The sequence below is a fragment of the Equus przewalskii genome, chromosome 11 (assembly GCF_037783145.1).
Source record: "Equus przewalskii isolate Varuska chromosome 11, EquPr2, whole genome shotgun sequence".
In the NCBI taxonomy this organism is placed as follows: domain Eukaryota; kingdom Metazoa; phylum Chordata; class Mammalia; order Perissodactyla; family Equidae; genus Equus; species Equus przewalskii.
Window position 1 is genome coordinate 31,509,694 of NC_091841.1, and position 14,833 is coordinate 31,524,526.

At 65.1% G+C, this 14,833-nt stretch overlaps 1 protein-coding gene across 1 annotated transcript; it reads right to left on the minus strand.

Moving 5' to 3' along the window:
- Positions 1-1,737: 1,737 nt before the first annotated feature.
- CTSD (cathepsin D) lies at positions 1,738-13,035 on the minus strand. The gene is made up of 9 exons (XM_070565773.1): positions 12,723-13,035; positions 10,474-10,636; positions 8,386-8,509; positions 7,654-7,772; positions 5,655-5,881; positions 3,475-3,597; positions 2,944-3,088; positions 2,753-2,851; positions 1,738-2,668 (listed from the first exon to the last, which is right to left on the minus strand). The coding sequence occupies exons 1-9, from the start codon at positions 12,788-12,790 to the stop codon at positions 2,501-2,503; spliced, it is 1,236 nt and encodes a 411-aa protein (XP_070421874.1). The 5' UTR covers positions 12,791-13,035; the 3' UTR covers positions 1,738-2,500.
- Positions 13,036-14,833: the final 1,798 nt, after the last annotated feature.

Here is a 14,833-nt window from a genome sequence, read left to right on the forward strand (position 1 = left end):
GGGCAGGCAACACCCCGTGGTGTTGCAGAGCGGGGCCGAGCCAGCCAGGACAGAAGCCAAAATTTGGAGCTGCCACATGCCAGTGCTGTGCTGGGTTCCTTGCAGGTGCCCGTCAGGTCCACGGCCAGGAGGCCACTGTTGTGACCCACCTTCTGGAGACAGAGATGCTAGGTGCAGGGTCAGGGCACGGAGGCTGGATCTGAGGCCGGAGTCAGAGTCCGGGGTCTGGAGAATCCCGACCAGTCGGACGGAACCCTTCTGAGGGCTCCCCCAGCACCAGCCCTGGGCTCTGGGCAGGAGCATTGATGTTCTGATGGCCCCGATTAGGGGCGGGGGGCTGGGCCTGCACTAATCCACATGGCATCTGGGGTGTCTAGGGTGTCCGGCTGTGCTCGTCCCCAAGTTCCAGAAGAGGGAACAGAGGTGTCCTCTGGGAGACCTGACCACGCCTCCCAGCTGAAAGAGGGTCACAGTGTGCACAAGGAGCAGAATCAGGGACAAGGATGTGAAGTTGTGGAGCCTGAGTGCCACAGACCTGGGGGGGCACGTGGCCCTGGGACGCACTGGCCTCAGTGGGTGGGAGACTGAGGGAGGAGAGCCCAGGGCTGCAAACAGGCCCAGGGGTGGGGGTGGGGGTGGGGGATGGGGTGAGCCGCTGTCTCCTTCCTGGCCACTCTGCCCTCGGGGCCTCTCAGTGCACAAAGGCTGTGATGACACTCTGCCCGGAAACCCTGCCAGGCCCTGCAGAGCCCTGCCCGCTGCCTGCTCGTATTTCAGGCCCAGAGAACACTGGGCGCGTGTTTACGAGCCTCCTTGCAATTCTGGGTAAATGTTCTTTGAGAAGGCGCCCGCTGGACTCAGCTCTGGGGTGCAGCCCCTGGACCCCCCAGGGTCAGGTCAATGACTGCCACAGCCCTGCAGGCGGAGAAGGCCTCAGGATGATGACAAATCGCACAGTCGCCAGGGCCCTACATCTGCAGGAGTCGGGCTCCAAGGAGTCCGAGCTACTGACCCCCGAGGGAATCCCGCCCCATCAAGGGCTCACAGACTCCCATTCATCCCGTCAGTGCTCCAGACTGTCCTCTGTGCTGGCAGATGCCCCTGACCTCCCTGAAACAGGCCAGCCCAGCCAGGAAGTCACCGCGACCTGAGGGGACTCCTAACTCGGACCCCTGCCCGCTGTGGTCAGGGTGGGTGATCCAGCATCAGCCTGGCTTTTGCACACAGAGAGGCTGCTTCCAGGGGCTGCCAGGGAGGCCCCGTCAGGAGGCAGGCTGCCTTCCCAGGCCCGAGTACAGTGCCCAGGGGGATCTGGAACACTGGGGCCCCTGCCTGGCCCCACCTCTGAAAATCGTGCCTCCGTGCAGGCTCACTCTAGAAACCCTGTGCCGGGGCCCACCCTGCCACCTCTGGCCAAGGCCACATCCTGCTGGTCACAGCTGCAGGTCTCCATCCAAGCCAGCCCTCCCCGGCAGTGTCTCGGCCACGAGGCCCGGCAGTAAGCTGGAGCCTGCTGGGTCCCGTGCATAGAGCAGGGGGGCTGGTCTCTGAGCCAGCCCAGGGCACCCCCAGAGGCTTAACCCCCTCCGTCGGGCTGAGTCAGCCCTCCGAAATGACGGCATCGTGCCAGTCACACCAGCTCCTTCCCCATGTCCGGATTTAGAACTATCGCCCCCCCCAATCCCCTTCCCCCCGCCACCACCGGCCCCAAGCACAAAACACGCCAACACACAGGCAGAGGCTCAAACCACTGTATTTTCATGTCAACTTTGGCTCTCGGCTGCTAAGGAGGGCAGCAGCCACAGAGAAGACGGGCACCAACCCCCCGCCCTCCCCCCCCAACCCCTGGGCCAGTGAATGCCCTCCTGGACAGGGTCAAGCCCCAGGATGACCCCCACAGGCCTCACAAGGCTGGCTTTTGTTCCCTCCCCGCCTTTCAGTTCCTTCCTACTCATCCTCAGGCCTCAGGCAGCCCGTTCCTCCATGGGCCCGGGACAAAGAGATGTGCAGGGGCAGCAGCGCCAGCCCTGGGCCTCAAGCTGGACGGAGGGGCAGCCAAGAGGACAGCCTGGCACACAGCGGGGGCTCAGCCCAGAGGCCCTGCCTAGGCAGCTAGGCCCCCGGGGCACAGGCCAGGGAGGGGACTACCTGGGGGCAGGGGGCCTGGGACACACCACTGACTGGCTGCCAAGCCAAGCTGGGTCTTTCAAGTTAGTGAAACGGCTCTGTGCACAGGAGCAGCCCACCGCTCTGTCCGGGGCCCCCATCCGTCCACCAGACAGACAGACAGACGGGCAGGCGGCACTTCTGAAACCAGAAAAGGGAAAACCACAAAACAAAACAGCGGCCCGTTGGGCTGGCGGCCTCCAGAGCCAGGCTGCGAGAGGGCAAGTGTGAGTGTGCAAGTGTGTGTGGCAGGGCGGGCCGGGAGGGCGGGGGGGGCGGCCAGCCTCCTCCTACTGGACTCTCCTCCGTTCTCTGCCAGCGGGCAGGGGACCGGCTAGAGTCTGGCGGCCTCAGCCAGGCCCACCCGGTTCTGGTCGCGGTCAAACACGGTGTAGTAGCGGCCGATGAAGACGTCGCCCAGGATCCAGAGAGGCCCGCCGGGTGGGGGGATGTCCATGCCCATGAACCCGCTCAGGCAGATGGTCTTCCCGGCCTGGGACACCTGGAACAGCCACGGCGGTCACCACTCAGCACCCCACCCTGCCCAGGCCCCTGCCCGGGCGTCCAGCCCCGCTGCCCCACTCACCTTGAGGGTGTAGTCTTCTGAGGACAACTTATAGCTCTGGTCCCCCAGCTTCACGGTGACCTCAGGCAGGCTGGACACCTTCTCACAGGGGATCATGTACTGAAAGAGGGAGGACAAGGCAGCATGTGCGTAGGGACAGCAGCCTGGGGGCGCCTGCCCGCCCACGCACCTGGTCCCCCTCAGCCGCTCACCTCGCCCTGGATCAGCGGCACGGCCCCGATGGCCTTCTGTAGCTCGCGCACCTCCTCCACGGGGCCCACGATGAGCGAGGTGCCCGTGTCCACGATGGCCTCGCAGCCCCCCTTGCACAGCGTCAAGCTCTCGCCCACTTCCACCCTGTGGGGGAGGGGGTGTGAGTCGCCCCGTGGGCCCTGGGGGGGCCGGGCTACCTCCCAGGGCCACCTGGAACCCCGCCCGCAGCCCCGTGCCCACTCCTTCCTTGGGCCTCGGCTGGGAGCAGCGCCAGGCGAAGGGGCTCGAGAGGTTGAGAGCAGGTGGACAGCCACCAGGTGGCTGTGCAGAGAGGGCACTGGCCACCGGCCGGGGTAGAGTGTGCCTAGGTGCCAGGAGGTGGGGAGGGGTGCGAGGGGTACGCGGGGCCAGCAGGCCCCACCACCGCCCCCACCCGATCCCACCTGGCCTGTGGGCCAACCACTGCCCCCCACATGCTGCAGCCCCTGCTCCCTGCAGAGCCGTGGGAGGGCTCCACATCCAGTGCTCACCCTTCCATGTGGATCTGCCAATAGGCCATGCGGGTGACGTTGTAGTAGGACAGGGAGCCCTTGTAGTACTTGGAGTCGATGCCGCCCAGCATCAGCTCACCTCCTGGCTGTGCCGCTGGGTCCCTGGAGGAAAGAGGAGGGGGGAGTCAGGTGACCCCTCAAGCAAAGGAGCCCCCCGCCCATGCCTGCACCGTGCATCCAGCCTGAGGACTGGGTGGGACAGGCATAGGCTGGGACAGGAAATGAGAAGTAAGGTGAGGCAATCTCAGGAGGCCTCCTAGAGCAGGGGCCTTCCTGGGCCCGCAGGGGTGGAAGGATTCAGAAGGGGCAGAGGAAAGGACGGGACTTCCTTCTCCCCCAGGGGAGGGGCTCCAATTCCTTTCCCTGTGTGGACTGTAGGCCAAGCTTGATCCCCAGCAGAAGAGATCCTGGTCTCCCAGCTGAGGATGGCCAAGGTCAGGCCAGTGGGCAGATGGTGAAGAGAATGCTAGGGGCCCAAGGAGAGGAAACCTCATCTGCCTAGAAAAAACCCAAAGAGGGCTTCCAGGAAGCAGCATCGGGCAACCCTGAAAAATTGAGCCACCTGGTTTCTGCCCCAGGACCTTTGCACCTGCTGCTCCCAAGGATGCCCTACTTCCAAATCCTTGCACAACTTGCTCCCCTTCAGACCTCGGCTTCCCTACTCAGAGCCCAAGCTGGCGGGTGACCCTCCCCACCTCAACGCTCTCATCTGGACTTAATTTTTCATCTCAGTATCATCTTCTTGGCCTGTCCCCACACTCAGAAGCACCAGGCTGAAGCACCCTATCCTCCTGCCACCACTGTGGTGCCCACCCCATCTGCGGCCTCTGCCTCTCGTCACCTCCGAAATCCACATGTGGAAACCAGATCACGCCTCCAGTTCCTCACCCTGCCCGCCAAACCTGCCCCTGCGAGCTGGCCAGTCCTCACTTCCTCACCCCACCTCCACCTCCTGCCTGAGGCCGTCACCCAGGAGTCACGGCACTGGGCTGTCCGTCCCCAACCCCAGGCCTGGGTGACCTCCTGGGTCTGCTTCACCTCGTCTGCCTCCCCAGGGCCCAAAGGCTCACGGGGAAATGACCCCTCATCTGCGTCCCCCCATCAGCGGCTGCTGGGGAGTCTTCACTGCTGACCAGGCAATGGGACAGAGAGCAGCATCCACGCAGAGGCCAGGCTGAGGGCGGCGCTGGGCAAGAGGGCAGGGCTCCGGGCTGGAACTCTGCCCGAAGGGCCCAGGCTGGACCCCAAATATAAAGGAGTCCTGCAAAGTGATGGGCCCAGAGAGGGGGCATGCGGGGCAGAGTGACCAGGAGCGGCTCGGGACAGCGGGCCGCCAGCTCCCACTCTGCCGAGAGCCCCATCCCTCGGCACACCCGCATCACTCCTCCATCTGGGGCTCCCTCCCGGGACCAGCAGCACCGTCCTGAGGAGACGGAGGCTGGAGGAGCGAGGCCCCTTCCCAAGGTCACCCGGCCATGGGTCATCTACCCTTCCACACGGGGGCAGAGCGGCCGCTGGGATGGCACCCCCTTCTCCCCAGAAGGAAAGGGCAGCTGGTACCTACGGGGGCGGCCAGGGGAGGCCACTGTCCACATGGTCACTGGGACCCCAGGGCTTCCCGAGCAGCATCGTCCTGTGCCCTCTCTGCTCAATGCCTGGCACTCAAGACCCATCGTGGGTCCCCTCCCATGGGGAGGGCCCAGCCCCACTGCCTCCAGAGCTCCTGTCACAGATTGGGGCTCACAGCCTTGCCCCCTCTGGGACGACAGCAACCACGGAGCCAGGACCACATCTGCCCATCACCAGACCTGGGGAAGGTCGGGCAGAGAGATGCAGGAGGAGGAATCGCCATGACCCCTGACCCGGCTCTGGTTCAAAGGACAGAGGCCCAACCACCAAGATCCCGGACCCTCAGCCCGAGCACCTCCCGCTGGGCGTCCCTGGCAAGACGCAGTCTCCTAGAAGGCTGCCTGCCCACCTGTAAAAGGGCAGAGAACAGGTGGCAGGAACTGAGGCCCTGTGCCCAGAAGGAGGACACAGGGAGGCAGGCGCAGGACTGCGACCGGGTGGCTGCTGCCAGAGCCCCCGTCACCCCTGCATTTCGGCAAAGCCGAGCCCAGGAGGGCCGGGAGGAGGGGCCCAGACGCCTCCTGTCCCACCTGTTCAGGTAGAAGGAGAAGATGTTTTTGTCCACCAGCTTCTGCTCCATCAGGTTGTCAAAGACGGGCAGCACGTTGTTCACCGAGATGCGGGGGTAGGCCATGCCCAGGATGCCGTCAAACTTGGCCGCAATGAAGGTGATGCCCGGCTGCTTGGTGGCCTCCCCAAAGGTCTGCCTCTCCACCTTGACGCCGCGCACGGTCGACAAAGCCATGTTACAGGGCACCTGTGGGCCGAGTGGGGGTCAGTGGGCCACGCGCACCACTGAGCTCGACCCCTGGGCCACCCAGGTGAGCCGTGGCCTCCGTCTCTGTGCACACAGCCACAGCTACAAAACCCAGCTCAGTCTCCGCCCATCGCCTTGCACCTGGGGCCTCGAGATGGGCAGAGGACCCAGAAGAAAGGGCTGGTGGCACTGGACCGAACACAGCCAGGGTCGAGGCCGTGGGGACGGGGCTTCGGAGGCCTGTACTCTGCGAAAACTTTTTAACAAGAGACGGGAACGGGGCGAGCACAGAGGGCTGGCTCCTCGCTGAGCTCCGGCTGTCTCACCCCAGCCCCTCCCCACCTTGGCCTGTCCCTGCCCTTGGGCTCAGCTGGGGAGACTGGAGAACCCCATGATCCTCCGGCTCAGAGGACTGGGACTCAGGCCACACAACCCTCTCCCCCATCGCTGTCCCCTCCCCCAACTTGGGCAGAGGCTGCAGGGAGATAAAGGGGGGCCAGCAGGATGTGGGAAAGAAGTGGCTGTTTGGGGCTGACACCAGGAGGAGGGGGGCGTGTTGGGCAACATCCTGTCTCAGGCCCAGAGAGCGGGGAGGCGGAGCCCCCCAGATAAACCGATAGACTCAGCAGGCAGACGCAGAGTGAGTGTGAGCGTGCGTGCATGTGTGTGTGTGTGTGTGTGTGTGTCGGGGCTGGGCAGGGCGGTGGGGTGGGGGGGGGGGGGGCGCTGCGGGTAGTCTCCTGACCCGCTGGGACCATCAGAGGTCAGACACGGCCCCAGCTGGAAGAAGGGTCTTTTCTCCTGGACCCTGGACCCCTGGCCCTGCTGAAGGCTCTGCTGCCTTCCTGTCCTGCCTGGGGCTGGGGGCTGGGAGCTGGGGCCTGGGAGGGGACCTTCATCCACTCTGCTCCTCGCCCCCCAGAACTCTCAGTCCAGGCCCTCCTGCGGCCCCGGCACCAGGCAGCTCCCCACCAAGTGCTCGCGGGCAGAGCACTCAAGGGCCGGCTCACCCGGCCTGGGGGAGGACAGCTCGTTCTGCATGTGGCCCCAAAGACCTTCCACCTCAGGCACGGACAGCCATCCCGGCTGCTCCCTCTCCCTCCCAGTGTTCCCTGTAGGTGCCCTCTGTCAGCAGCCCAAGAGGGACTCCTGGCACATCTCTGGCCTCCCTGAGCCTCCCCAATTGGAGGGACCCGGCCAGGCCCGGCCCCTAACCCAGGCCCCCATCCTTAGGCCCGGCCCTGAGCACCCAGTCGGCACCTCAAACCCAACATATCAGAATGGCACCCCATCGCCCAGAGGCTCCTCTGTCAGCTGCCGGCTAGGAGCCTGGAAGGGGGCCTCCTGGGTCATCACTCACCAGGTCCTGGTCCCAGATCTGCATCCCCAATCTCAGTGACTACGCGGGTGTCAAAACCCTCACCTCGCTGGCGGTTGCCCACCCCACAGTCTCCTTCCAACCCTCTTTGCCATGCCCCGGCCTGCACACACGGCCACATCTGCCCCCATCTCCTTCCCTGCTCTGTTTCTTCACTGCCCAGCGCACTGGGCTCCTTCTCACCTCCCGGCCTCTGCTCCAGCCGGCCTCCCGTGTGCCTCACTCAGCTGCCTGCTGCTGGACGCCCAAAAGCCAACAGCCCCCTGGGGAGCTGGCCAAGACCCCTGCCCTGCCTGGGGAGGAGCTGGGCATCACTCTTGTCCCATCACATCGGGGGAGAATGCCCCACCACAATAAGCGCCCCAACCTGGAAGGACCCCCCCGATGGACTCACCGACACGGTGTCCTGGCTCAGGTACCCGGAGAGGCTGCCCGAGCCGTAGTGGATGTCGAAGGTGGTGCCGTTTTTCACGTAGGTGCTGGACTTGCCGCTATTGTACTTATGGTGGATCCCTGCGCCAGATGGGGGCCCGTCAGCCTGCCACCCCACCACGGCCAGGAGCCCCCCAGCCAGGTCCCCAGTCATCCACTGAAGAGCCCACCTGCCAAATCCCCAGGGGGGGGATCCACCCTGACCCCCAGCCTTGGTGTTGGCCCAGTGAGTGGTCCAGCCCACGGCCTGCTCCACCCTTGGTCACCACGGTCCCAGGCCGGATGAAAGCCATGCGGGCAGGAACAGGTTCACCCGGAAAGTGGGTGCTCTGGGCACGGTGGAGGGGCCAGGCCCTCTAGTGTGGCCGAGAGGTGGGAGCAGCGCATTGCCCAAGAGCTGAGGAGGCCGGGCCCGCTGAAGGTCGCGGCCTGCCCTCCTCGGTGGCAGCCAGCCCACAGCTATGCTGCAGAACGAGGACACAGGCGGAGGCTGGGCTGCAGGTCCCCATGCCCGCAGGGACAGGGTGCCCGTGATGTGACGTGGACGGGGGCTGTGCGCCCCCATGCCGGGGGCACCCCTCTCCCTGCCTGCTCCTGTGTCCACGGGCAGGCAGGCGCTGGGCCCGGCCTCTGGGTCTCTCTGGCCACCGGGGAGAGGGGTGCACGGGGCAGGGCAGACAGGGCTGTGACTTACAGCAGGCGATGTCCAGCAGTTTGCAGTGGACCGAGGGCACCCACAGGTTGGAGGAGCCGGTGTCGAAGACGACGGTGAAGCACTGCGGGGGTGTCCCGATGCCGATCTCCCCATAGTACTGGGCCTGGTGCGGGGCACGGGCTGTCAGGGCGGGGGAGGGGCCTACCTCTCCACCGGCCCGAGAGAAGGCCACCACTATCCTGGGAGCCAGGCCTTGGAAGCCCAGGCCAGAGGATGGGTGCCAGGGTCCAGACCTGCTGTCACGGCCACCCCATCCTCCCCCACCGGCCAGCCCCTGCCCTCGATCCCACGGAGCTTCAGGCTCCCGGGCACCTGGGCACAGCGCCAGGCCTGCTGACCACATTAAGGGAAGACTCTCATTTGAAAGACAAAACCTGTGGTCAGGCTCCACCCTCGATAAGAGCCTCAGGAGTGGGAAGTGCCTGGAAGGGGAGAGACTCCCTCCCCAGAATAGGGCCAAGTCAGGGCCTGACTCTGGGGCCTAGTTCCTACACTGTCCCTGCCTCACAGGGTCAAGCCTGGGGGGCTCCCAGGGAGAGGGGGTCCAGGTGGCCGAGGGGAGACGGTACACCGTGGACGCTGATAGTGCTGGCTCAGAGCCCTTCACAGCCCAGCCACTCTGCCATCACTGCTCTGAGCCTCGGTTTCCCCACCCATACACAACGGGAGCAGAGGCAACCTGGGGGAGGCCAGGGGCTCAGGCGAGCCCGAGAGGGGCACGTGCCCCGAGCCTCAAAGCGGAACCCCATCCTCAGCCCTCTCAGAGGTCAGAGGCTGTGGGCCATCTTGAGTTTGGGGCCGCCTGGGCAACCCCTTGCCCGGGAGGGAGCCTCGGCCACCGCTGCTGCAGGAGTCTGGCTCCTTTCTCTCCGGTCATTTCTCTCTGGCCACTTGGCTGCAGGAACCACCAACAGCTACTGACTCATGATCCAACAGTGTCCAGATTTCGGGTGGGGGGAGGGGGATGACTCAGCAAATCTCCGTGGGGTGGGGGGGGGGGGGTGCACAATAAAGACAGGAACGGGTCAGCCAAGCCCCAGGCAGACAGACCCCCTCCACCAGGCTGGTCACATGCCTGGGAGGCCACAGCTTCCCGACACGGCTGGGGCTCCAGCCAGAGGGCACAGCCACCTGTCCCAACCTCGGGTGGACCAGAGGCTGGATGGCAGCAAGGGGCTGGCTCCCTGACATTCGAGGGCAGGAGATGCAGAGAGGATGTCCTCTGGACATCTCCAGAGGTGCCAGGCTGGGGCCCAGGACCTGTCCCCAGAGCTGGGACCAGGCTGACCCCGCCCCGGTTTGCACTGTGGCTTCCACGATATTCCAGCTTGGAGCCTATTTCCCACACAGGGAGCAGAGTGCATGATCAGGGCTGGCTGGCAACCAAAGAGGAACAAGGTAAAGGACAAGGACTGTCATGGGTGGCCCCAGGCCTTCTGGCAGGACAGGCGAGGACACAGAAGCTCCAGAGAAGTTAGTCACATTGGAGTAGGCAGGCCCAGGAGGACCCCCCCAGAGCCCCCCACCCCACACCCCTTCAGGGTGGGCCTGGGTCTGATTCAAGGCTCCTCCACGCCCACCTGATGGCCCTGGGCCCAGCTCCCTCATCTGTGGAGAGTGACACCGTCCCTGACTCCTCACGGGCTGGTCGGAGGATGAGACACCTGCCCAGCTCTGAGCTGACAGTCAGTGACAGCCAGAGGGAGATGTCACAGAGGTGCCAAGGACACCCCCACCCTCTCTCACAACCTTGGCAGGACCAGGACTGGAACCAGTAGGGGGACCTGGAGCTGTGCAAACCTTGTAGGTCAGAACCCTCAATCTGGGCGGCGGTGGGACACTCAGGGAGATGGGCCTGGCTGAGCAGAAGGCGCCCCCCCCCCCCCCCCGCCAGCTGAAGCACTCAAAACCACTGGCCCCCGAAAACAGAACTTCACTAAATATACACCGGCTCACACACAGCTTGTCTTAAAGGCCAGCCGCCATCTGAAGCAGTGTCTGCTGCCAACCGGCCCCCACCCTCCCCCCCCCCCACCCCCGCGCCGAGCTGACACCCTCCCCACTCACGTCCATGTAGTTCTTGAGCATCTCCGGAACGGGCCCCCCGGTCATCATGGCGGGCACCCCCAGGGTGTATTTCGAAATGGGGCCCTTCGCGATCAGGTCTTCCACGGGACCCCCCACCTCCGAAATGGTCCGGCGGATGGACTTGAACTTGTACAGCGGGATTCTGTCGAGAGAGCGGTCAGGGCTTGCTAGGGGGGGCTGGCCTCCACCTCCCACCTGGACCACTCCCACACCCCACGTCCAAGATAAGGAGGAGTGTGCCCGCTCCTCCCCCGCCCCAGCCACCAGGGGCTCAGAAAGACCCCTCCCCCATGGTCTGGGGCACCACTCTGGTCTCTTCTGTGACAGTGGCGGGTGGGGTCTGTTAGGGCACTGAGTGTCACCTGTCACTCCTGCCCAAAGTCCTCCGAGCCGTCCCATTCACCTGGCCCTCTGGCCACATCTGTTGCTCTCACCGAGACCCCACGAAGAGAGTCCTCAGCTCCCTGGGTGCCTGCCTCTTGGCCATCAGATGGGACTTCAATGCCACCCCCTCTGAGCAGCCCTCCCTGACCACCCCCACTTGCCCTTCACACGACCTGTCTTCCTTCCGGTGCCCTCCCAGTGCCCTCGCCCCCGCCACCATGAACTGTGTCACTTCCTGCTTACCTGTCCTTCCTTTCCCACCCCACACAGACCCCGGGGGACATGGACTGCACCCAGAGTGCGGGGTTCTGCTTCCAGGCCTGCCCGCCTCCAGCACATACGCCCAGCTGGGGCGGCCTTGGTGCTCTGACCCAGCAGGAGAGAGCACAGGGCTGAGGTCAGGGGTGCTGGTCCTGTCGTGGACAGGGTGCCACCATCAGAAAGCGGCCTGAGGGAGGGGTCCCCTGTGTCTGAGCTTGCTCCCTGCTCCCACGGTCCAGGAGGTGAGACAGGAGAGCACACCTGGGCAAACTCAACCACTTGGATGAAATATCTTTCCAGCCCTGGGGATCTGAGAGTTCAAGGTCACGGCTGGCTTTTCCAGGCAAGCCAAGGGCATGCTCCAGGAAGACAGGACTCTTGCCTAAGAGCTGGTAGGCTAGAGACCCTGACCCTGAGATCAGGTTGTTCCCAGGAGAGGGACACACCCTCCAGTAACCAAGGAAACAGGTGCCATCATTCCCATATGAGCCCAGAGGAGGGGTGAGGGGCCCTGCTCAGTGCCCCACCCAAAAAGTCCCAGGTCCCTTCCCCACTGCCATGTTTCCCTGGAGGAAAGCCTGTGTGTGGGGCCGGGGCAGGCTCAGGCATACAGCTGTTCCCCACATGGCTCCAGGGGGCACTATTGGCCCCCAAGCCACTGCCCACAGTGAGACCCACACAGGACAGCCCTTTGGCAGGACTCAGTCTCACTTGGACAGCAGCCATCTCCTGCAGCCCTATGACCTCACCCACCTGCCCATGGGCAAAAGGCCCACTGCAGAGGTGGAAGAACGCCTGCTCAGGGCTGGCACAAAGGCCCTGGGGCCAGGGTGGGGGCAGGGACAAAAGGAGGTGGGCCCACTGCTGGGAGAACAGGCTGCCATGCAAGGTGGGAGGGTGGAGGTGGAGGCGCCAATCATCAGCCCAGCTGGCACAGCCCTGGTCCAGGCCTGGCAGTCAGTGGCCTCATCCGGCACAGGGGGACAGGCTCCTGGGCCTGAGGAGGGTGTGGTCCTCACTGGGGCGGGTAGCGTGGGTGGTGAGGCAGCCCAGGGCCTGGTGTCCCCCTCTTAGGCTAACTCCCACCTCTCTCGCAGACTTGCGGGCCTCCCAGGGACCGGGGTTCTCCTGGGGGAGGGCCCGTGGTAAGATCCCATGGGACAAACCAGGCGAGTCCCCGCCCAGCTCACAGCTGGTACAGAGGTGCCCCAAGCGAGAAAATGACTTGCATAGGTTCAGGGGGCCCCGGAGCCTACAGCAGCGTCTCCCGACTTCCACTCGTTGGCCCTAAGTGCAGGCACCCCACCCTACACGTCCCGGGGAGGCTGGGTCAGCCCGACTCAGCCATCCTCCCTCCTACCTTCTCCTGTCCCCTCAAGGCCGACCCCACGGCGGTAGAGAGTGGGGGGCTCCCGGGGGCCTTGGGCGAGCCTTGCACCTGCAGAGCTCCCCCGCCCCGCCCGACAGCGGGCCCTGCAGGCTGCGCGCGGGGCGGCGACGGCGTTCCAGCGACGGGGGAGCACGGGGGCGCGGGGCGCACCGGGTTGCACGGGGTCCCCGGGGCGCCGGATGGCTGGCCTCACCTGACGAGCGCGGCGGCGGGCGCGGCCAGCAGGCCGAGGACGAGCAGCAACAGGCTGGGGGGCTGCATGGCGGCGGCGGCGGCGGCGGCCCGGTCACAGCGGAGCGCCCGGGAGGTCGCGCTTATAGCTGGGATGACGGCGCAGTCAGGCCGGGTCAGCTGACACGCTTGTTTGCAACCCGGTGGCTCACGTGGGCCCCGGCGCCGTGCGCGGGGGCGGGGTCTGGGCGGGGCCACGATGACCGCGCCCCGCTCGGGCCCGCGCACGGCGCTCGGGGGCGCGCCGATCGTCCTCACGGCGCGGGAACCCGCCCGGGACGCGAGAAGGGCGGGTTCCGACGTGGGGCTGCGTGTGCAGCGCGGGCGGTCACCCAGCCTGAGCCGAAGGGGACCGGGACCAGGGCCCTCTGGACGCCCCCAGCCGGGCGCTCCCCCGGGAGCCGCGGCTCCTTCCCCTTCCAGGTGCGCGGGGTGCCCTTTGCAGTGCTCCCTGCGCCGTCCTCCAGCCATCGCACCTGTTGCTCCTCCACCTGCTTCCCCCCAATCCCGCCCACCGGGCGCCCGTTCCCCCAAGCCTCTTGCCTCCCACTCTTCTCTCGCCTGGGAATCTCCCAGGTACGCTCTCTGGAAGCTTCAGCTGCCCAGATGGTCCTCATCTTCCCTCTCCAAGTGTCCACAGCCTCCCCTCGACCCCCATTTCCACCCCTGAGAGCAGCACCTGGCCTGGACCTCCTAACTCGGACCCAGAACCGCCCGCCTGTAACGCGGCACCGTCTCCTCCAGGCCCTGACTCCCAAGGGTGCTGTGCTGCGGGACCAGAGGAGCAACCAGCCCTCCTTGCTTCTCCAGCCCCTGGGTCAGTTTTACCAGCCTCGTGGAGGCGTCGGGAGTGTGAATCCCTTGGTCAGGCTGGTGCTCAGCCCTGCCGAGGCCACAGTGACCCACAGCTGCCCCCCGGGACGCTGCATTCCATCTTCCTGCGGGGCGTGCTGTCAAGAGCTGAGCTGGTGCTGCCGAGGGAGAAAGCCAGGTGCATCCCCAGCCCAGTCCTACACATCCAGGGGCAGCTGTTCCAGAGGAAAGGAGTTTGCTCAGGTCATTTCGGAGAAGATGCATGTCAAGAAGGGAATGAGGCGGGGGAATGTGCGAGAAAGTGACCAGTGCGGCGGGAGGCTTCTCTGGGGAGGTGACACTTGGGTAGGACGTGAACAAAGAGGACTTTTCCCTGGGTGGGTTCACCCAGGGCACATTTTCCCGAGTGGTCCTCCCAGCTCCCGGACTTCACAGAAGGCAAACCAAGGTTCTGCGGCTCAAGCAGGCAGAGTTGGAATTCCCATCTTCTGTTACCACCGAATAAATCACGAGCCTGACCTGGGCCACCCCCACCCCTGCCCCACGGCTGGTCAGCCTGATGGCCACAGATGAATGAGTGGCCTCACCCTGCCTCCACGCCCAGCTGGTCCACGAATGTCTGCTGGTTCATTTGATGCATGTCTAGATACGTGGACCCGAGTCCTGAGAAGAGCAGACAAACCTCCCTGCCTTTGAAATCGGAGCCGGCTCCTCGGGCTCCAAGGCCCTCCTCAGTGCAGGCCCAGAGGAGGACCCCACGCCCTGGCGTTTTCACCTCCTGCCGGCTGGCCGGTATCTCGGAGAGGTCAGCCGGGCCCTGGGTGGGCTGGACTCCAGCACGCAGTGGAAGGTGTCCCAGTCGCTGTCCCCCACGGTCACTATGCTCATCCCGGTGTCCAGCAGTGGACAAGATAGTGTGTGTCCCGTGATGCTCAGTTGTAGGCCCGTGAGAAAATGCATCTTCAGAGTGTTGCACCTGCTGCTTCCACAGGGGCCTTGATGAGGCCTGCAAGGCCTCGGGAGAGTGTGGGTGGGAGGCAGTGTGGATGGTCAAAGGGGTCAGGGGCCTGACATGGCAGTCAGCTGCGTCTGGCTGGAGCTGGCAGGGTGTGTGCTGCGCTGGTGTGGGACTGAGATCCTTGGGCTTTCCCCTGAGGACGACAGGGAGCTGCTGAGAAGGGCCCCTCTAGTGGCCCAAAGGCTGGAGAGGTCCCATCCACCTTCAGAGGCCCCTGTCGGTCCATTCAGTCCAGAGTGGAG

Coding starts and splice junctions, on each gene's coding strand:
- CTSD (XM_070565773.1), bottom strand. CDS start 12,790: ATGCAGCCCCCCAGCCTGTTGCTGCTCGTCCTCGGCCTGCTGGCCGCG. Junction 5,882..7,653: donor TGAGCCAGGACACCGTGTCG/GTGAGTCCATCG, acceptor CTCGGCCCACAG/GTGCCCTGTAACATGGCTTT. Junction 3,598..5,654: donor TTCTCCTTCTACCTGAACAG/GTGGGACAGGAG, acceptor TCTTTCCTCCAG/GGACCCAGCGGCACAGCCAG.